Source organism: Linderina pennispora (genome assembly GCF_002104995.1).
Source record: "Linderina pennispora strain ATCC 12442 chromosome Unknown DL89scaffold_13, whole genome shotgun sequence".
Lineage (NCBI taxonomy): Eukaryota > Fungi > Kickxellomycota > Kickxellomycetes > Kickxellales > Kickxellaceae > Linderina > Linderina pennispora.
Window position 1 is genome coordinate 147,690 of NW_024468261.1, and position 18,877 is coordinate 166,566.

Genomic DNA, 18,877 nt, shown 5'->3' on the forward strand with positions numbered 1-18,877 from the left:
TTATATAAAGGTAAAGATGGTGCCAGATACCTTCCTTCTATTGGCGCCAATCATAGCCCACGAATAATAATAATGAGCAACTGTATGTGCCTAAAGATATCTCAGTCAAACTGTCTAGGAAATGTACTAGGTGGGATGTTCTCCTAGTAGTAAAGTATTCAGATGCCAATAAAGCCAATCTTAAGCGTTCACAAAAATATATTGGAAAAAGCACAAGGAATCCTTGTTGCTAGGATGCAGCACCCTTCATGCCAGAGCAGGAATGCAGTGTTCCTGGACTCCAATACAAACCCCAAGTTCGATTCTATAGCCACCAAATATAAATCCTGAGTAGTTTTCCAAGATAACCAATCATTTATGCCACTTCTAGCATCCCACAGAAACCTATATAAAATTTGAAGAATATTACCAATGTCTGCTGGTGAAAAACCGTGTCAGGGTGCTTCTAAAATGAGTTTCATATTTCTTCAATTTCTTCAGCAACTTTCCTCGGTTCTCCAGCGGAAGAGAACTTTGTAGGAAACATTGCTTTTTCACAGAATACGATCTGTATGCTACTATCCTTGCAAGGCTACCTTAGTTCAGTAGTGAGAGTGGGTGCTGCGGGCGCTTTCAGTCCTGGGTATATCTATAGCTCACTCAATATCGGTTCGGCTCTACACGTTCACAGACCGAGCCACAGGATGTCCACGAACCGAGATTCAGGATCATTGCCCTTCTCACGTGTGGCATTTATCGCTCGGATTTCTCTTCTGTTAACCTCTCCCACACGTGTTATATCTCAACGTCTAATTCCTTGTTCATCTAGGCGAATTTAACTATGGCGCAGAAGCTGAATGTCGCTTTTGTGCACCCAGACCTGGGTATCGGGGGTGCCGAGCGGCTTGTCGTGGACGCAGCCCTGGCACTGCAGCAGCGCGGACACACAGTGACTATTTACACGATGCACCACGACCCAGCGCACTGTTTTGCTGAAACGCGCGACGGCACCCTGGATGTGCGTGTGGGCGGCAACTGGCCTATCCCGCCGTCCCTGTTTGGCGGGCTACATATTTTCTGCACCATCCTGCGGTCGCTTTTCCTAGCTCGCACCATTATCAGCGACCCAGTGCAATACGATGTCCTGTTCGTTGACCAGCTATCGGCACCAATCCCGCTGCTAAAGTACGCGCAAGCTCATATATTCTTCTACTGCCATTTTCCAGACAAGCTGCAGGCTAAGCGCGACTCGGTGGGACGAAGGATCTATCGATGGGGGTTTGACTTGCTGGAGGAGCTGACGACGGGCGAGGCAGACGAGATTGTGGTGAATAGCAGGTTTACGCAGGAGACGTTCCGGAAAGCGTTCCCAAGATTGGCCAAGGTGCCGAGGGTGCTAATGCCGGCGCTGAATCTGAAGGCGTACGACACCCCGGTAGATTTGGAGGATCCGGCATTGCTGGCGTTGCGGACGGAGAAGGCCATGGTGGTGTCGATCAATCGGTTCGAGCGCAAGAAGGACGTGCAGCTGGCAATCGACGCGTTCACCAATGCTCGTGGCCAGATCAATGACAAGGAGCTATGTCTTGTGGTGGCCGGTGGGTGGGACCCAAAGGTAGCCGAAAACACCGAGCACCTGAAGGAGCTTGAGGCGCACGCCAAATCGCTTGGTCTGCGCACACGCACGGTAGCACCGCAGGGCATTTCCCGCGAAGCACGTGCACTGCTTCCCCCAGATGCTGTCAGCACGCCGACACTACTGGACATGGACGACGAGAAGCCAGCAGACCCCGAGCAGCTCGCTGACGCGGACGTTCTGTTTCTGCCGTCGTTCACAGAGAACCAGCGCGCGTTCCTGCTATCAACAGCGCTATGCATTCTTTACACCCCCAGCAACGAGCACTTGGGGATCGTGCCGCTGGAGGCCATGTACATGCGCGTGCCCGTGGTGGCTGTAAACTCGGGCGGCCCGCGCGAGACTGTTCTGCACGGAAAGACCGGGTACCTGTGTGAGCCGGACCAGCAAGAGTTTGCAAAGGCAATTGTCAAAATTATCGGCATGTCGAACGACAAGCGCAGAGCGATGGGTGAGCTTGGCCATGCGCGGGTGAAGGATGGGTTTGGACTGGACGCATTCGGCTCCAAGCTCGAGGGCATGTTCAGCGATATGCGCAAGCGCCCGCTCTATGCGTCCTGGGTCTTGGGTGGGATCCTGATCCTGTTCATTGTATCTGTAGCTTCATTTACACTGTTTTTATGCTGGTAATAGTAAACCATTTAGCTTGGCGCACTGCTGGTGGTGGTGAAGTTGTCGAGGCAGCTCTTGACCCGGTCGTGCACCTCAAACGACACGCGTGGGTCGGCTGCAAGGCTCTCGAGCCTCGACTGCACGTTGTGCAGGTTCAGCTCGTCAATATACTTTGGCAGGGCGTTGTCGCCAGCGCCATCGACCCTGTGCGAGGCGACACCCGAGATGCACCACACGGCGCCGATGATAAGCTCCGGAGAGCTGCTGGACAGAAACCCGATGACCGCCTGCATCAAGATCTCGCACCTGGCAATCAGATCACAGTGCTCGGGCGACCGCACGGCGACGTTGTTGAACAGATAGAGGCCATGCAAGATGAACTTGTCATCGCCTGCTGTCAGCAGCTGCTGAATCAGGCTGATCATGCGCTCGGAACCCAGGGTGTCGAACAGGATGTTGATTCCCGACTGGCCTTCGTTGACGATGTTGCGGAATATGCATGCCGCCTGCTCTTGCGTCATCGGCTCGTCCTGTCCGATAGCCAGCTCGTACAGCCGCTCAACCTTGATCTTGTCCAAGATTTCCTTTAGCATGTTGTCGTCGTCCAGCTCGGTGACTGTGTTGCGCACAGACCAGAGGGCATTGCGCCGGATCATGACGTTCTCTGACTGCAAGAGCTTGACCAACATGTCAACCACACCCTCCTTCAGCGCCTCCATCCGCACCGGCGACAGGTTCAGCATCAAATTGACCAGTGTGGCGGATGCCGTCACCTGTACTTCCTCGGACCTGTCACTCAGTAGATTCAGGATGGGCTTGAGGATGCCACATTCCGGCAGATGCGTGCGGCATATCGATGCTGACCGCGTGATGTAACGAGCGCACAGGCAGGCAGCGGCCCGGATCTCGCTGTCCTTGCTGCCCATGGCCAGCACCAGGTGTCGCAGAATGCTGCAGTCAACGGCCTTGCGCCGGCACTCGTCGTCAGTCGAAACAATAGTGCCCAGCGACAGCAGAATTGCTTTTGTCAGCTTCGTGTTGTGCTCAATATCGACAAAGTCACCGTCCTGCTCGCTCTCGATATCCGCCAGGAGCTTGATCAGGTCAACTATGGCGCCGGCGTCCCTGGCTGCTTTCTGCATTTCATCTTCCTCGTGGCACAGGTATCCGAGTGCTCTGATGACCTGGATTTTGTCCAGATTCTCGCAGGCCATAAGCTTCACTAGCGCCGGAACAACCACCGTCTGCACCTCTTTCAGCGGTGCCGAGGTCACGCGCATGCGGCTCAGGTTCGACAGGCACAGGCATGCCGTAAGCCGGATCTCAGGGTCGTGACTGCGCGCCAGGTCCAGCAGAATCGTCGCGAACGGCTTGCCATTGTGGCCGGTATTGGTCAATGCTGTGCATATCTCGCTGTTCTCATACGACAGCGCTGACAGCGTGCGCAGCGTGGCCACCTGCAGCCGCGGGTACACCTGGCACAGCAATGGCACCAAAAGGCTGATGGCGCCCATATCGGCAATTGTGTACTGCCGCGGCTCCGTCACACACAGCTTTCCGAGAATCAGAACTGCCAGCTCCACGCGCGCATGGCTGTGCATGTCATACACGGACACAATGGACTTCCCCTCGGTGACAATACTCAGCAAATACGGAATCATCGTGCCTGTGTGCTCCTCGGCACCCATCTTGGTTGACGTGTACGCCAGGAGTGCGTTCAGCGCTCGCTCGGAGATCTCCATGAGCACGGGGTCCGACCCGGGCGCAATCTGGTTAATAAGCGGTGTCAGCACGCCGCTGTCGAGCAGCTGCTTCGCGGCGCCCTCGCCCTTGTGTGCCAGGCTGCTGATAATTGCCGTTGCCTGGACCCGGATTTGTACGTCGGTGTCGTCGAGCGCCAAGAGCGATGTCACGCTGGGTATAATCTGGAGCTGAAAGTACAGCGTCTTCTTGATGCTGCTACCGATAATTGTGTTTTTGATGGTACGCAGCGCGCTGTACACCTCGACGGGGTTGGGCGACTGCAGCTGCTGAATGTACTGCCGGTGTTGCTGTGTGGAAATCATTATATGTGAAATTGACGGGTGACGCAGCTGGGAGTACAGAGAGAGAGAAAAAGAAAGTGAAATGCGTGGGTTCTGGGAAAGAAAAAGACGATATTGGGTCACGCAGCCCCCACGCCCACGGTTAGGCATATTGCAATTATTTGTCTCCTCACGGCCAGAGTCCAGCCCTCTGCTGGCATTGCCGATGCCCGCATACACGATATACTGGCCACCTCTCTGGGGCAAAGCAATCGGTATTCACCCACTGACTCGTCTTAATATGCTGGCGCCGGGCCTGGTAGCCTCGTCACTACGTCAGATGCCCGAAGTGGCGAGGGCATCCCCACCGTCGCTAGTCCGAGCCAGCATGCGTTCAGGCGCACTACCTCGCAATTTTCTGATCATGGGAACAGTAATTAAGCCCTGATCAATTTTTCATCTGCGCTTTACGCTAATGTGGCCGGTCTTCAACGATCGGTTGCAAAAAAAATTGGGGAACAAGATAAGATGCTCGCCGCAAACAACAAGGGACTGCTAGCCGGGTGTGCGTCCTTCGCTCTCTTTACTTCCCTGTCACTTATTATCCCACAAAAGTAGTCTGTCCAAAAATGCCGCTGAACATGCTTCTTCCGCGGCTTGGTCAGGGCGCACTGCAGACCCTGTCCCGCCCCACGTCGCTTGCCGGCATGGCTGCTGGTAGGTTTAAAGCCCGCGCAACGCCGTTCATGTCGGCTCTTGCCAACAAGCGGTACTCCTCCACGCAGCCCGATGCCGCCGATGTCGAGCGCCTGAGGAAGCTGCGCAACATTGGAATCTCGGCGCATATCGACTCTGGCAAGACCACGTTGACCGAGCGTATCCTGTATTACACAGGTCGGATCAAGTCGATCCACGAGGTGCGCGGCAAGGACAACGTTGGTGCGACCATGGACTGGATGGAGCTGGAGCGCGAGAAGGGCATCACAATCCAGTCGGCAGCCACGTACGCGCAGTGGGGCGAAACCAACCTTAACATTATCGATACACCGGGTCACGTCGACTTCACAATTGAGGTTGAGCGTGCTCTGCGCGTGCTGGATGGTGCCGTGCTGGTTCTTTGCTCCGTCAGCGGTGTGCAGAGCCAGACGATCACGGTCGACCGGCAGATGCGCCGGTACAACGTGCCGCGCATCTCGTTTATCAACAAGATGGATCGGGCAGGTGCCAACCCGCAGCGTATCATTGAGCAGATCCGCAACAAGCTCAAGATCCCTGCGGCTGCCCTGCAAGTGCCCATTGGTGCCGAAGACGCGTTCGAGGGTGTTGTGGATATTCTGAAGATGAAGGCCGTGTATAACCGCGGCGAGCGCGGCGAGGACGTCGTCCTTGAGGAGATCCCTGCGCATCTTGTCGAGAAGGTTAAGGAGGCACGCGAGGAGCTGGTTGCCACGCTGGCCGAGGTTGACGACGAGATCGGCGAGCTGTTCATCGAGGAGAAGGAGCCGACAGAGCAGCAGCTGCGGGACGCGGTCCGCCGTGCCACCATTGCGCGCAAGTTCTCGCCGGTCATGATGGGCTCAGCCATCAAGGACAAGGGCATCCAGCCGCTGCTTGACGGTGTGATCTCGTACCTGCCGACGCCTGTCGAGGTCAAAAACACCATGCTGGATATTGATAACAACGAGCAGGTCATGGATGTCGTGCCGTATTCGAACCAGCCGTTTGTCGGCCTGGCCTTCAAGCTCGAGGAGGGCAAGTATGGCCAGCTCACGTATATCCGCGTGTACCAGGGCAAGCTCGAGAAGGGCCAGTTTGCATACCATGTCAAGACCGGCAAGAAGGTTAAGATCTCGCGCCTTGTGCGTATGCACTCCAACTCGATGGAGGATGTCGACAGCGTGGGTGCTGGTGAGATCTGTGCCTTGTTCGGCATCGACTGCGCCTCTGGCGACACCTTCACCGACGGCTCCGTCAACTGCTCCATGAGCACCATGTTTGTACCCGACTCTGTCATCTCGCTCTCGCTGACACCGAAGGACAAAAACTCGCCCAACTTCTCCAAGGCGCTAAACAGGTTCCAGAAGGAGGACCCGACGTTCCGCGTCCACGTCGATTCCGAGAGCAAGCAGACCATCATCTCGGGCATGGGTGAGCTCCACTTGGACATCTACGTCGAGCGCATGCGCCGCGAGTATGGTGTCGACTGCATCACTGGCAAGCCGCAGGTGGCCTTCCGTGAGACCGCCACATGCCGTTCCGAGTTTGCCTACACGCACAAGAAGCAGTCTGGTGGTGCCGGTCAGTTTGGTCGTGTCCAGGGCTATATTGAGCCGATCGACCCGGAGGAGCACGCCGAGACCCCGCACGAGTTCGTCAACAACGTTGTTGGCGGAAACATCCCGACACAGTACATTCCAGCCTGCGAGAAGGGCTTCTACGATGGCCTGCATGAGGGATTCATGGTTGGCCACCCGATCGTTGGTGTGCGCATGGTGCTCAAGGACGGTGCTGCGCACTCGGTCGATTCCAGCGAACTGGCGTTCCGCCTCGCTGGCTTCTATGCGTTCCGTGAGGCATTCAAGGCGAGCAATCCCCGCGTCCTCGAGCCAGTCATGACCGTCGAGGTGTCGGCCCCGATTGAGTTCCAGGGAAGCGTCCTGGGATCCGTCAATAAGCGCAAGGGCATTATCGTCGACACGGATACCCAAGAAGACTACTGCGTCGTGACTGCCGAGGTCCCGCTCAACAACATGTTTGGCTACTCGACTGAGCTGCGGTCGGCCACGCAGGGCAAGGGTGAGTTCTCGATGGAGTACAAGCGCCATTCGCCTGTCTTGCCGAACGTCCAAGAAGACATGGTCAAGGAGTACCAGAAGAAGCTGGCTGAGAAGAAGTAAGACACCTAGATGCTTGGCTGGCAATTGCAATACTATTCACCTCTTTTTGATTATGTTGCTGGTGGCAGGCTCTGATATGGTAGTGCAGCAGGGAATGGGTGAAGAGGGGGATCATCTGCTTCAAGACATGGTTTTAGTGGCCAAGGCCATGCTGTGTCCCAAATGGTAGCGGTAGTCGAGCAACCCTTGTGTGTATCTAACAGCCTGAGTGTATTTCGGCTGCTGTTCACCACTGAGGAACTCGACCGAATCATCCGTAGTCTCGTTGGTCGGGCTCGTTTTTGTGAAGACTTATCACGGGTGCAACTATGCTCAGCATAGTGGCGAATACAGTGAAGTTTAGAACTAGCGACGTAGCTCCAACCTCTTTTTCCCTTGCCGCATACATTGCTACCCATGGAAAGCCTCTCATCTGCCAATGCTACTAGTCATTGATAGTACTCAAAGGGTGCAGGATTGATACGCGAAGTGAGCACTACCATTTCTCTGCTTAACCCTTAATTTCTATCCTCATGCCCATGCAAGACAGCGCTGCTACCGAGAGCATGGTATTAATGAATGCTGCTCAGGCAGCCAACAAGCACATCTTGCCAAATGACAGAACTGCTGGAGATTCTATTTCAGAATCTGACTCTGTTGGTGAATGGCTAGTCACCGCCGCTTCATTCATTTACACAATGATATCTATGGGCACAGCTGCATCGTCTGGTGTGTACATGGACGAATACCTCACCAAAGAGTTTCCTGGTACCCTGTCGTCGACGCTGGCATGGATAAGTACCATGCAAATTGGCCTTACTTTTTTCTGTGGAATCATCTTTGGCCCGATGATGGAGCGCACCGATATTCGCATAGTGGGCATTGCCATTAGTGGAAGCGCAGTAGGCGGGATATGGCAGTCGTTTGCCATGCGGGCCATCATCAAGAGCCACAGACACCGGTGGGCGTTGCGCATTTCAGACCTGATACAGATTGCCCTGTGCGGTAGTGCAACGCTGCCGATGAAGCGACGGATTGAAGCACCGCCACGCAGGAGGTCTGTCGACTATGCCATACTAGGCGATATCAGGTTTATTATGCTGTTCTTATTCGGGATCACAGTCACTGCTGGGGTCTTTGGACGTCTGCTCCCTGGTGTCCTGGCGGCATGCATTGGCCCAATAAACACATCCATTATTTTCTCGTCGCTGGCAACATTTGCGCTGTTCGAACAAAGCTGCTGCAATGAGGACTGCAGTACTCTCGAAGGGCAGTCAGAGTCGGAGTTTTCGGTGGCAGCATGATCGCTCTAGCACCGGTAGTTGCAGCTAGTGTCTATGGTCCCAAGCGTCTCCCTAGTACTATTGGATTCTTGTTTGTGTCCTTCTTCACTGGACAGCTTGTCCAGCAGCTGACCAGCAACAGCCAAACTGGCGAGTACAAACATGAAACAAACCTTGATTTATTCAAACATCATCGAGCAATCTCTTGCTAATCATCAACCAGAAGATGATCAGGAACACAGTGGCAACTGCGAAAAGAACGCCATTGTAAATGATTAGAAAATCATGTCGAAATATAAACATCTCAATCGAGAGCATATGCTGATGTTCATACAAGGTGCTACTCTAGCTTCGACGATGAATGTTATATCTGGCATGCCATTAGTCATTTTTGTCAATAATTAGTAGCGGTCCAAGGATCAATAATAAATTAGCGAGTGAAATCAGCGGATCAACTCAAGGGATTTTCAAAAAAGTTCGTTTTGCTGATGGTGCAGGGAGGGATGCCCAAGACAGGATGTGTCTGCCGACGCTCTCTTCGCGTTGCTCTCCTCTGCATCCTTACTGTTTGCGCACTTGCTCCGCCCGCCTGACATTTCTACCACCTCTCTTTTCGTGCATCCCGTATTCACTCGCCCGCAGGATATATAGGAGTGGCTTTGCAGACCCGCGCAACACAAAACGAACCAGACACCCAGAGTACACGATGGCTGCTGAGAACGGAAACGACTTTGCTATCAACGAGGCACAGCTCACTGAACTCGAATCTGTGAACAACGAGATCAACGTTATTGTCGAGCAACTCGGTATGTCCTAATGCACATCGTTTCGAAGCAGATATAATGAAGGACTATATAGGGCACGTCGAAACTAACATGCCGAGCTGCTAATGCCAACCCTTAATGTAGTTGACGAGGAGGCCGCGCTGCACGCAAAGTATGAGCTCAAGAAGGCGCCTCTGTACAAGAAGCGCCAGGGCGTGATTGCCAAGATCCCAAAGTTCTGGCTCACATGCGTAAGTATTAATGAGTCTGCTCGCGCAGCTATTAGTGGATGAACCTGCATGACTGTGCTCTTACTAACAACCTCCGATCTGGAAACGTGCATCCTGGCCGGCTCCTTGTTTGCAATTGTAGCTTGAGAAGCACCCGATCATCAGTAAGTTTACAAGCTCTCTCCCCCTTCCGTCCATTTCGCAGTCCTTCCTTTTTCGCGTCTGTGCGCGGTATTTTGCCCATCGAGACTGTCGATCGCATTAATTTCTACTTTCTCTCCTCTTTGCGCTATTCGTCTTGCTTAATTGGGAACCACCACGCTCCCTGGTTTCTACCACCAACCCCCCTTTGTTTGTAGCATCCTTGGTCGAGATGGAGGATGCCGAGGTAAGCCTGAAACCCTGACTTTAATGTGGCGCTTGTTCCGTCGGTAAAAATGCATATCATCTAATGCGGTGTGCTCTTCAATATTATTCTAGGTGATCTCGCATCTGGAGAACATCGAGATTGAGCGGTCTCCGGCAAACCCGATCAACTACAAAGTGATCTTCTCGTTCAGCGAGAACCCGTACTTCACAGACAAACAGCTCGTCAAGGAGTTTGACTTCTCAGACAAGGACAACGTCCACGTCACGAACCACAAGATCCACTGGAAGGAAGGCAAGGACCTGACGTCAACACAGACCACCGGCGATGACTACAAGGGCGACTTGTACGACGAGGACATGTCGAGCTTCTTCTGCTGGTTCACCGATGCAAACGGCTCGGAGCTCGCCGACCTGTTTGCCAATGACCTGTTCCCGAATGCCGGCACCTATTTCATTGGCACCGACGATTCGGATGACGACGATGTGATTTCAGTCATCGAGTACACGCCGAGTGACAATGAGGTGGAGCTGGCTGCAGGTGCTGCTGATGACTCTGAGGCTGATGCTGATCCGGAAGATGCGCCGGCTGCAAAGCGCTCCAAGCACAACTGAATAAAGGAGGCTGTCCTTTAGTCAATATAAACTCCCACATATTCCCCTGCCAACGCCGATTATAAATACGACTCTTTCCTCCGCCAATGCAGGACACCAGGATGTATCCCGAAAACACTAAAACGCTGGACCGCAGCAGTCTAGAAGTAATCGCAGCACAGCCGGTAACTGATTGGCTCGAATATTTATTTTTCGTAGTGCTGACAAATTGGCGTCGTGCTTCTAGCGCCCTATATAAAACAGGCGCAGCGGCTAGCATTCAAAACCCGCCTCTCCTTGACTTTTTATCCAACAGCTGTATTTATATACACTTTTTTGAACAGTCTCAATTCGAATTCGTATTGCTTTTATTTGCTACCAACCATGGGTCGCCGTCCCGCTCGCTGCTACCGCTACTGCAAGAACAAGCCGTACCCCAAGTCGCGTTTCTGCCGTGGTGTCCCCGACCCCAAGATCCGCATCTTCGACCTGGGCCGCAAGAAGGCTAACGTCGACGAGTTCCCGCTGTGCATCCACCTGACCTCGGACGAGTACCAGCAGATCTCGAGCGAGGCTCTTGAGGCTGCCCGCATTAGCGCCAACAAGTACATCACCAAGGTGTCGGGCAAGGACTCGTTCCACATGCGCGTCCGCGTTCACCCGTTCCACGTCCTGCGTATCAACAAGATGCTTTCGTGCGCCGGTGCTGACCGTCTTCAGACCGGTATGCGTGGTGCCTACGGTAAGCCGTACGGTACTGCCGCTCGTGTCAATATTGGCCAGGTCCTGATCTCGGTCCGTACCAAGGACAACAACAAGGCTGTGGTCATCGAGGCCCTGCGTCGCTGCAAGTACAAGTTCCCGGGTCGCCAGAAGATCATCATCTCCAAGAAGTGGGGCTTCACCAAGCTGACCCGCGCCGAGTACGTTGAGGCCCGCCAGAACGGTCTGGTCAAGGCTGACGGCTGCTACGTCAAGTACCTGAACACCCGCGGCCCCCTGGAGGCCCACCTCAAGCACATCGCCGCCTAAATTCTCTAGAAATATTGAGCTCACATTCGTCCCCTTTTGTAGAGTAGTTCAATATGAGAATTTATGACCCCTCTAGCCAACAGGAGAAGTGGATATCACGTTTCGCAGCATCTGCTATATACAGGATTCTATAGTCCAAAATGTGTTTGACCGTCCGCTAGAGCGTTATTATTGACTGAAAGGATTCGCGCTCTTTTGAGCCTCAGCGAGTATGCATTACTCGCTCTGAGCACCTAAAACGGTATTATCAAGATCTTAAGGGGTCAAATATATCTGGAAAGTACTGGAAAGATCGAATCCAGAACCATATATCAAAATGCCATTCGTCTTAGCTCCTTCGCATATTGCAGATCCAGTAGTCCAATAAACGAATCACTCCCGGATCCTCGGTGCTTAGAATTGGAATCGTTGGCTTGCCACGAAAATCCGGAGCAAGCTCGGGCCAGGTCCAGTACTAATCATGGGTAATTGAGGTGCACCGGTGGTCCGACACCATGTGCCGATCCGTGGAAAGGGATGGCGCGATAAGTTCAAGCACTATGACTTTCTCAGCTGCACAGGCGAGTTATGTAAGCGGGCCATGGCATAATATAAGGGAGGAGGGCGTATTCTTCCTGGCTCTTGAATCGTGATCTCGTAGCGGTTCTAAACTTCATACTCATTTTCCAGTCACTCAGTGCTTCAGGCGATATTCCTGGACGATTTTGCTGCTCTACAGTCATTGCTACTGATGCTTCTGGCGCCACGGCGGCAATAAAGAGGGCGCGCAAGAGATGTGCTGCTTCTACAGGCGATTCTGCTGCCAGCAGTGGCGAACCAATGCAGAATCACCCGCGCTGAGCAGGCCACTAAGACTGGAGGTGTCCAGGATCACCATTGCACCAACAACCATCCGACACGTTCAAATGACCGGTTCGCCGTGATGCTCTTATCGACGTGTCAAACCATGCTGACTAGCAGCCGAGCTCTTATCACAAAGAAATTATAGCATTTAGAAACTGTTGCAATTTATGGATAGTACGGGTAGTAGTTGGAGCTTGAGTGCACCGGGTTAACGATAGTGGTGACAACAGAGTCGTTGACAATATATGTTACTGTCGAAATGTCCTTGTCCAGCACTTTGCTGACGCGCGTAACGTCATATACGCTGTTGGTGACTGTGGAGTCGCCATAGTAGCGTTTGACCCGGTTCGGCTTGGTAGGTGTGGGCTGTGACAGGGTTACAGCGAGAGATGATGGGGGCGTGGCGAATAGGCTGGGTGGGGACACAGCCTGGTCCCAGTACTCGGTATTGGTGCGTTCTTCTATCATCACTGGCGAGCCCACGATCACCGTCGAGTAGGTCGCGTGGCTAATCCAGTTTGTAATTGTGCTCTCAAACCCGTACCAACGCTTACGCAGTTCCTGCGGCTCCAAGACACCCTTTCTGATCGGTGGCCGTGGGACAGCCTGCTTGCTTGTCGACGATGGTGGGTCAGCAATATTGGCACCTGGTGGCACGATCGTGGTCTCGTGGTGGGCATTGACGATATCTATCTGGGTTGACACAGAGATGGGGCCAACGACCTCGGTTTTGGTGTAGTCGACTGAATGGTAGTTTGTGTATGTGGTAGGCGTGAAGTACTGGCGCTTGGCCAACATGCTCTGCTGTGTCTCGGGATGCTCGTCATCGTTCAGGCCAGCTGGCTTGGAGGGATAGCTTATTGGTGGCAAGTCGGAAGCAGCCCAGCTTGTGGGCACTGCCGGGTGGATAACGATAGTGCTGATTTCAGTGACGTCGCGGCTCTCATACTGTGCCAGCGGGTTCAGGTCAGAGGTCGAGAAGATCTCGGTTCGGAGTGTGTTTGTAACCGGATCGGGATAGTGGTACCCACCGCCGTAGTATGGGCGGTAGTCGGGGAACATGTTGTCGGGTGCGGCAGGTAGGGTGGGTATTGGGGCATCTGCTGGGGCATTTGGGGACACAGGAGTCGTCTCAACAGCAGGTAAGGGGGCGTGGGTGGTTTTTGGAGCACTGATGATAGAGACTGCTGGCGCAGCAGTATTAGCAGTTGCTGGCTCTATCGATGGAGTCTTAGTGGAGATGCCTGCTCGTCCATTCCAACGGTGCTGAGCACTGGCAATGGCGGCATAGCAGAGGACTGAGGTAGCAACCTTGACCAACATCTGGCGTGTTCTATGTAGCGATATGAACAAGTGCGTGAGTGTGTTGATGGGAGAGAAACTGGACTGAGGTGTTCCTGACGGATCTGTAGCCGAAGACGAAGACCGAGTGCGACATTTATTGATGCAACAAGGCTGTATACCCGCAAAACTGCTCAGGGCTATGAGGGTATAAATAACCAGCAATTAATTGCAGCAGGAGCCACCACAATATATTTGCGTATCTGGCCGCGAGAGTAGCGACTGTAGTAGCCTGAAATAGAGGCTGCCCTTGCAGAGAAGTTCTCCAAAGCTTGTCTACTTCTTCTTTTCCAGCATCTCCTTATAATCCGCAATCAGCTGCGCTTCCTTCTTCTTGCGCTCCTCTTGGTTGAACAGCAGTAGCTGGCGCTTCTCCTCGGCGCTGATAATCTGGTTCTCCTTGCGCACGCGCACAGCGTTCATGCGGTGGTGGCGGCTTCCACTCATCACGTAACCAGACTTTTCTAGACGCTCGATCAGGTTCGGGTCCATGCCGATTTCGCCGCGGCGCGGGATCCGCTCCCCCGACTGTACAAACGCCGCCATCGCCGAGCCTTCGCCCGGCAACAGGGCACCACCAAAGCTGCGCTCAGTAAGCTCAGGAACACGCTCATCTGTCGGCATTGGCCCGATTCCGTCGTCAGAAGAATCCCCCTCCTGCGGTGCAATGTCTGCCGCGGGTGCTGGTTCAGGCGACTTGCTCGGCAACCTCGATTTACGCGCATCCTTCGATCTGTGCGGCGATTTGGTCCGCCGGTTGTCTGACGAATAACCTGAATAGTCTGAATACTCATCGCTGTAGTCCGAGTAGCTTCTGCGGCGTCGTCTCGACGAGCTTTTGTGCTTCCTTGACCGGCGGTGCTTCGATCTACTAGACCTGTGCTTCCTGCTCTTCTTTTCGCTCTCCGCCTCGCTCAACTCTGACTCCGTAATGTCGCTATCCACTTCCTCGTACTTCCCCTGCTTGCGCGCAATCACACGCTCCTCGGCAGCCCTATCGTCTTCGTCTTGCGATGCGGTTGGTGATGGCGGCCAGATGCTGAATTCGATTTCTTCGCGCTGTCGGCGGCGTTCTTCCAGGTATGCAGGATCAGGGTGGTGACTGCGGCCGCCACCGTGCCGTGGCCGCCGGCTGTCGTCGAATGTGGGGGGAGGTGGGAGTGGTGACCGGCGTCGGCTGCGATGCGAGTGCGGAGAGCGTGACCGGTAGTGCCCGTCTTCCTGGTTTTTGTCCAGCGGTGGTGGGCTATATGCACGGTCTCTGCGCGACCGATCGCGGGACCTATCTCTGCCCCTGCCCCTGTCTCTGCTTCTATCTCTGTAATGACTACGGGAAGACATGTATGTGCTGAAATAAAGGGAATGGTGGTAGAAAACCAGCGGGTGTGTTTCTGCGCGTTGGTCGCTGTCAGATTTAGCAATCACAGGAAAAGCCGAGTGGATTTGGGTCAACTTTTACAGTCATGGAAAAATGAGCGTAAGCATCCACCGATCCAGCACGCCCCTTAAATGGGTGAGAGGGGCCAGATTGCTACAGTTGGCTCATCTTTATCTTCTTCTTCTTCTCTAGTCAGCCGTTTCTTTTTGTAATTACTCTCAGCTACAAGCCAGCCATAAAAATATACAGATCATGTTCCGTACTGCCCTGTCCCAAGTTTATCGGTCGCCGTCAGTAATGACCCGCCTTCCCGCCGTCAGATCTGCCGCATTCGCGCGCCGCCAGTACTCCGACAAGCCCGCAGACGAGGCGTCGCCCAAGGCTGAGGAGGCCAAGGCCGGAGAGGCTAAGGCGGTGAGCGCCGAGGAGTTTGCCAAGCTGCAGAAGCAGGTGGAGGAGAAAGACGCGAAGATCAAGGAGCTCAAGGACGCGTACCTGCGGTCGCTGGCAGACACCGAGAACCTGCGCACACGCAGCAAAACCGAGCTCGACAACATGAAGGTGTTTGCGATCCAGAAGTTCGCAAAGGACCTGCTGGATACCGTCGATATCCTGGAGCTGGCGCTGAAGCACGTGCCGAAGGAGCACCTGTCCGACAAGACCAACCACAAGTCGCTCAACGACCTGTTCGAGGGCGTCGATATGACCATGGGCAACCTGCTCAAGACCCTGGAGCGCCACGGCGTCGAGTCGTTTGACCCGATCGACAAGGTCTATGACCCGAACACCAGTCATGCGCTGTACCAGGTGCCCATGCCGGGCAAGGAGCCGGGCACTGTGTTCAGCGTCGAGAAGCGCGGATACATCATCAAGGGCCGCGTTCTCCGGCCTGCCCAGGTTGGCGTCGTGCTCGATCCGAACGGCAACTAAGCCGTGCGTCCTTCCTACTCTAGATCTCACCCTCTATAAATTGCGTACCAGTATCGGCAGAAGCCGCTTCAGTGCTATTGTGAAAAAAAAAAAGCATTTTGTATTCAGAAAATTGTCCAAGAGAAGAGTGATGGCGTGCCTAGCAGGAGAGAACATTGCACGCGCCAGCATATCAGACAATGTTGGACAGGTAGTCCTTGATTTCGGCCGGTGACAGGCACTGGAACGTCGGCTTTGCCCCACCCTCGACACCAAGGCCGCCAATAATGCCGACATCAATCGACGTCTCAGTCATCTGGCCCTCGAACCCCTCCTTCAGAGTCAAAATTGCTGTGTGCACAGCATCTTCAAGCTCCATGTCGCCGTTGAACCGCTTCTCCAGGAACGTCTTGGCGTTAATCATGTTCTTGCCAATTGCCGTCGCCTTCCACGGGAAGTAGGATCCCGAGGGGTCCACCTGGTACAGGCTCGGCCCGCGCTCGTCCACGCCCGCCAGCAGCAGCGAGACGCCGAACGGCCGCACTCCTCCCGACTGCGTAAACTCCTGCATGATGCTCGCCAGCTCCTTCACCAGGATACGCACGGGCGGGTCCTCCATGTAGATCCGACGGTACTTTTGCGCTGACTTGCGCGCTGCGTTCACAAGGACACGGAAGTCGGGGCCCATGCCAGAGTACACCATGCCGATGGTGTCGCAGACCTTGACCACATACTCCAGCGTCGACACCTCGATCAGCGACGACCCTGCCTTCTTCTCTGTTGCGATCACCACGCCGTTGGCTGCCTTGATGCCGACGCTCGTTGAGCCATTGCTGACCGCTGCCAGCGCGTGCTCAATCTGAAGAAGCTTACCATTTGGCGCAAATGTCGTAAGCGAGAAGCTGTAAGCGTCCATGTCACCCATGTTGAAGTGTTGGCTATAATTCTGATTGCGGTGGAGAAAACAAAGATATGTAAATTGAAGAGCTGAGCAGAAGAGGGCGCAGGAAAAAGGTGCTGGCGAATTAGCAGGACGGGCTTGGATACTGGAAACACGCCGGGACGCGCAAGCAGACAGGGTAATTACGTGGCCAGCCCAAATCCGCCGGCCATTGGGCACAGCCGAAAATCTAATCCACGTGATTCCAATGAGACTACGCACTAGCACGCCAGATGCCTGCGGGCGCTCAAAAAAGAAGAGCTAAAGGCGCTCATAGAACAGCATGTAGGCGTCGCCAGAGGCCAGCACATGGTCGAGCGACACAGCCGCCACGGTATGGTCTGATATACAGAACCACTTTCCTGGCGCCTCCATCTTCTCGTCTTCACCTGCCACCCGTCGGTACGCATAAAAATGGCCCGAGTGGTGCGATCCAGCGTGGACTACGACGGCCGACAGCCGGTACAGGCAGTTGTTGCGCTTGGCCTCCGCCTTCGACGCAGCACTCAGCGGCTGCGGGCCAGAAATCGGCGCTGATGCATTGGTGTTGATATGCCCCGTGGTTGTGAACGGCGAGATGTCGAGCAGGAGCTGCAGCCGCACACGTGCCGGGTTCTTGATCATATCGCCACTGGACGTGAATATCGATCTCGACAGATGCAGAACCAGGATCTTGGGCGTCCGTGCAATCATTGTCTGCTTTGTTGACACGCCAGGGGGCGGCGACACCAGCTCGATGCCCTTGAGGTTGGTCTCCGGGTTAGTCGCCAGTGCCTTTGCGACCTCGTCCTGCTGGTCGCTGAGCCTGCTGATAGCCGCAATGTGCCGCTTTGCCCGTTTCGACTCGCTCTCCGTGTTTGCCAGCTCAGCTTGGTGGTGCGCAATATCTTGTTTGATTTTGTGTAGGGTCGCTGTCAATGTGCAGTGTCGGCACTTGAAATCGTCGAGTCGGTCAATTACAGTGTACATGCCCAGGCACGCCTCAATGGTAGTCGTGCTGGCCCTCGGCACGGCTAGCGACAGGTTGTCGAATGTGAAATGCCGGATGGCTGCTGTATATCCGCACTTGACACAGGCGATGCGGCTGGCGGCCATGCCTAGCAAGGGATTGGAGAATGGCGGCATACGGCAGGTCGCTGTGCTGCCCGAGTAACTCGTCTCAACCTGGCTCCCTGGAGTTGCTGTACGTGGCCCTTCTGATTTACCGTCGCTGCTGGGTATCGAAATCACGCTACTCTTCATCGGCTCGCTCTAAAGGACACGGGTGTTAGTCCACAGCTATGTCAAAGGGAGCCCACACACAGCTACCAAGGCCCTTTCTTACCTTTGTAAGGAATCCCGAGTTGAATATGGATGCATCAGACTCGCGCCTCGACGACTGCAGCGTGCTCGAAATCATCTGAAACAGCTCCTGTGCGTCCTGCTCTCCCATGCTCGACACCCACCTGCCCTTCTGACTCAAACTGCTTATTAGCATTCGTGGCGAAAGCGCCTTAACCCGCCTCTGCTGAGGCGCAAGCTCATCCATCACAAGCTTCAGCTGCGCGCATATCGCCTTATCAACCGAATTACTGCGCACCACGCCATCCTCGGCCAAAAACTCCAGGCAGTTGTCTAGGTACAGCTCAAACTCGCGCAGCGACGCCAGCGACTACAAAAGAGGGTGTGTGCAAATCTCGTTAACGCACACGAGGGCGCAGTAGCAGGACACCAGTGCTTCCTGGAAATTGGATTGTCCAGGAGAATGTGCGGAGAGGGGGTTGGGCATACCTGTAGCGTGGAATTAAGGAAGCAGGTGTTCCCCAGGTTGTATAGCCCGCGCAGGTACACTACAGAGTCTCGATATCATTAGCATGTACCGCTACGTGCATTCTTCCGGAGTGGCTCTGGTGCACCTGCCTTTGGTCCGCTTCTTGCGGTCGCCCTTGCCCTTGCGCGACTGTGCTTTTGGTCCGCTGCTAGCTGCTGCCAGCATGAGCGCGCAGGCAACCAGCGACGCTGCACTAACCGATGCTGCTAGCACCATGCTCCGCGGCCCATTGCCAAATACCCCGGGTAGCGCCAATTGCA

At 54.4% G+C, this 18,877-nt stretch overlaps 11 protein-coding genes across 11 annotated transcripts; 6 read left to right on the forward strand and 5 right to left on the reverse strand.

The window, feature by feature from the left end:
• Positions 1 to 765: 765 nt before the first annotated feature.
• Positions 766 to 2,245, forward strand: DL89DRAFT_248770 (UDP-Glycosyltransferase/glycogen phosphorylase; the record flags this gene model as incomplete). The annotated part of the gene is made up of 2 exons (XM_040885151.1): positions 766 to 1,666; positions 1,760 to 2,245. The coding sequence occupies exons 1-2, from the start codon at positions 821 to 823 to the stop codon at positions 2,243 to 2,245; spliced, it is 1,332 nt and encodes a 443-aa protein (XP_040740996.1). The 5' UTR covers positions 766 to 820.
• Positions 2,213 to 4,379, reverse strand: DL89DRAFT_269518 (ARM repeat-containing protein). Its single transcript, XM_040888329.1, has one exon. It carries the CDS (start codon positions 4,291 to 4,293, stop codon positions 2,257 to 2,259), a length of 2,037 nt encoding a protein of 678 aa, XP_040740997.1. The 5' UTR covers positions 4,294 to 4,379; the 3' UTR covers positions 2,213 to 2,256.
• A 449-nt stretch (positions 4,380 to 4,828) lies between these two features.
• Positions 4,829 to 7,188, forward strand: DL89DRAFT_269519 (translation elongation factor G). The gene has a single exon (XM_040888330.1). It carries the CDS (start codon positions 4,881 to 4,883, stop codon positions 7,146 to 7,148), a length of 2,268 nt encoding a protein of 755 aa, XP_040740998.1. The 5' UTR covers positions 4,829 to 4,880; the 3' UTR covers positions 7,149 to 7,188.
• Positions 7,189 to 7,660: 472 nt separating this feature from the next.
• DL89DRAFT_285748 (uncharacterized protein) lies at positions 7,661 to 8,561 on the forward strand (the record flags this gene model as incomplete). The annotated part of the gene is made up of 1 exon (XM_040889836.1): positions 7,661 to 8,561. One exon carries the CDS (start codon positions 7,661 to 7,663, stop codon positions 8,429 to 8,431), a length of 771 nt encoding a protein of 256 aa, XP_040740999.1. The 3' UTR covers positions 8,432 to 8,561.
• Positions 8,562 to 8,946: 385 nt separating this feature from the next.
• Positions 8,947 to 10,531, forward strand: DL89DRAFT_269520 (uncharacterized protein). Its single transcript, XM_040888331.1, has 5 exons — positions 8,947 to 9,216; positions 9,319 to 9,425; positions 9,547 to 9,568; positions 9,764 to 9,792; positions 9,885 to 10,531. The coding sequence occupies exons 1-5, from the start codon at positions 9,117 to 9,119 to the stop codon at positions 10,383 to 10,385; spliced, it is 759 nt and encodes a 252-aa protein (XP_040741000.1). The 5' UTR covers positions 8,947 to 9,116; the 3' UTR covers positions 10,386 to 10,531.
• A 217-nt stretch (positions 10,532 to 10,748) lies between these two features.
• DL89DRAFT_259616 (60S ribosomal protein L10-A) lies at positions 10,749 to 11,396 on the forward strand (the record flags this gene model as incomplete). Its single annotated transcript, XM_040885706.1, has 1 exon — positions 10,749 to 11,396. One exon carries the CDS (start codon positions 10,749 to 10,751, stop codon positions 11,394 to 11,396), a length of 648 nt encoding a protein of 215 aa, XP_040741001.1.
• Positions 11,397 to 12,396: 1,000 nt separating this feature from the next.
• On the reverse strand, positions 12,397 to 13,630 carry DL89DRAFT_51632 (uncharacterized protein). Its single transcript, XM_040891758.1, has one exon. It carries the CDS (start codon positions 13,560 to 13,562, stop codon positions 12,405 to 12,407), a length of 1,158 nt encoding a protein of 385 aa, XP_040741002.1. The 5' UTR covers positions 13,563 to 13,630; the 3' UTR covers positions 12,397 to 12,404.
• A 226-nt stretch (positions 13,631 to 13,856) lies between these two features.
• Positions 13,857 to 14,273, reverse strand: DL89DRAFT_226188 (DUF926-domain-containing protein; the record flags this gene model as incomplete). The annotated part of the gene is made up of 1 exon (XM_040884794.1): positions 13,857 to 14,273. A coding segment is annotated over one exon (417 nt), but the record flags the coding sequence as incomplete, so codon positions are not given.
• Positions 14,274 to 15,131: 858 nt separating this feature from the next.
• DL89DRAFT_269522 (GrpE nucleotide exchange factor) lies at positions 15,132 to 15,970 on the forward strand. The gene has a single exon (XM_040888332.1). The coding sequence runs from the start codon at positions 15,256 to 15,258 to the stop codon at positions 15,886 to 15,888; it is 633 nt and encodes a 210-aa protein (XP_040741004.1). The 5' UTR covers positions 15,132 to 15,255; the 3' UTR covers positions 15,889 to 15,970.
• Positions 15,971 to 16,060: 90 nt separating this feature from the next.
• DL89DRAFT_226013 (proteasome-domain-containing protein) lies at positions 16,061 to 16,783 on the reverse strand (the record flags this gene model as incomplete). The annotated part of the gene is made up of 1 exon (XM_040884787.1): positions 16,061 to 16,783. The coding sequence occupies one exon, from the start codon at positions 16,781 to 16,783 to the stop codon at positions 16,061 to 16,063; it is 723 nt and encodes a 240-aa protein (XP_040741005.1).
• Positions 16,784 to 17,068: 285 nt separating this feature from the next.
• DL89DRAFT_259621 (cysteine proteinase) lies at positions 17,069 to 18,575 on the reverse strand (the record flags this gene model as incomplete). Its single annotated transcript, XM_040885707.1, has 3 exons — positions 17,069 to 18,058; positions 18,132 to 18,458; positions 18,498 to 18,575. 3 exons carry the CDS (start codon positions 18,573 to 18,575, stop codon positions 17,069 to 17,071), a joined length of 1,395 nt encoding a protein of 464 aa, XP_040741006.1.
• Positions 18,576 to 18,877: the final 302 nt, after the last annotated feature.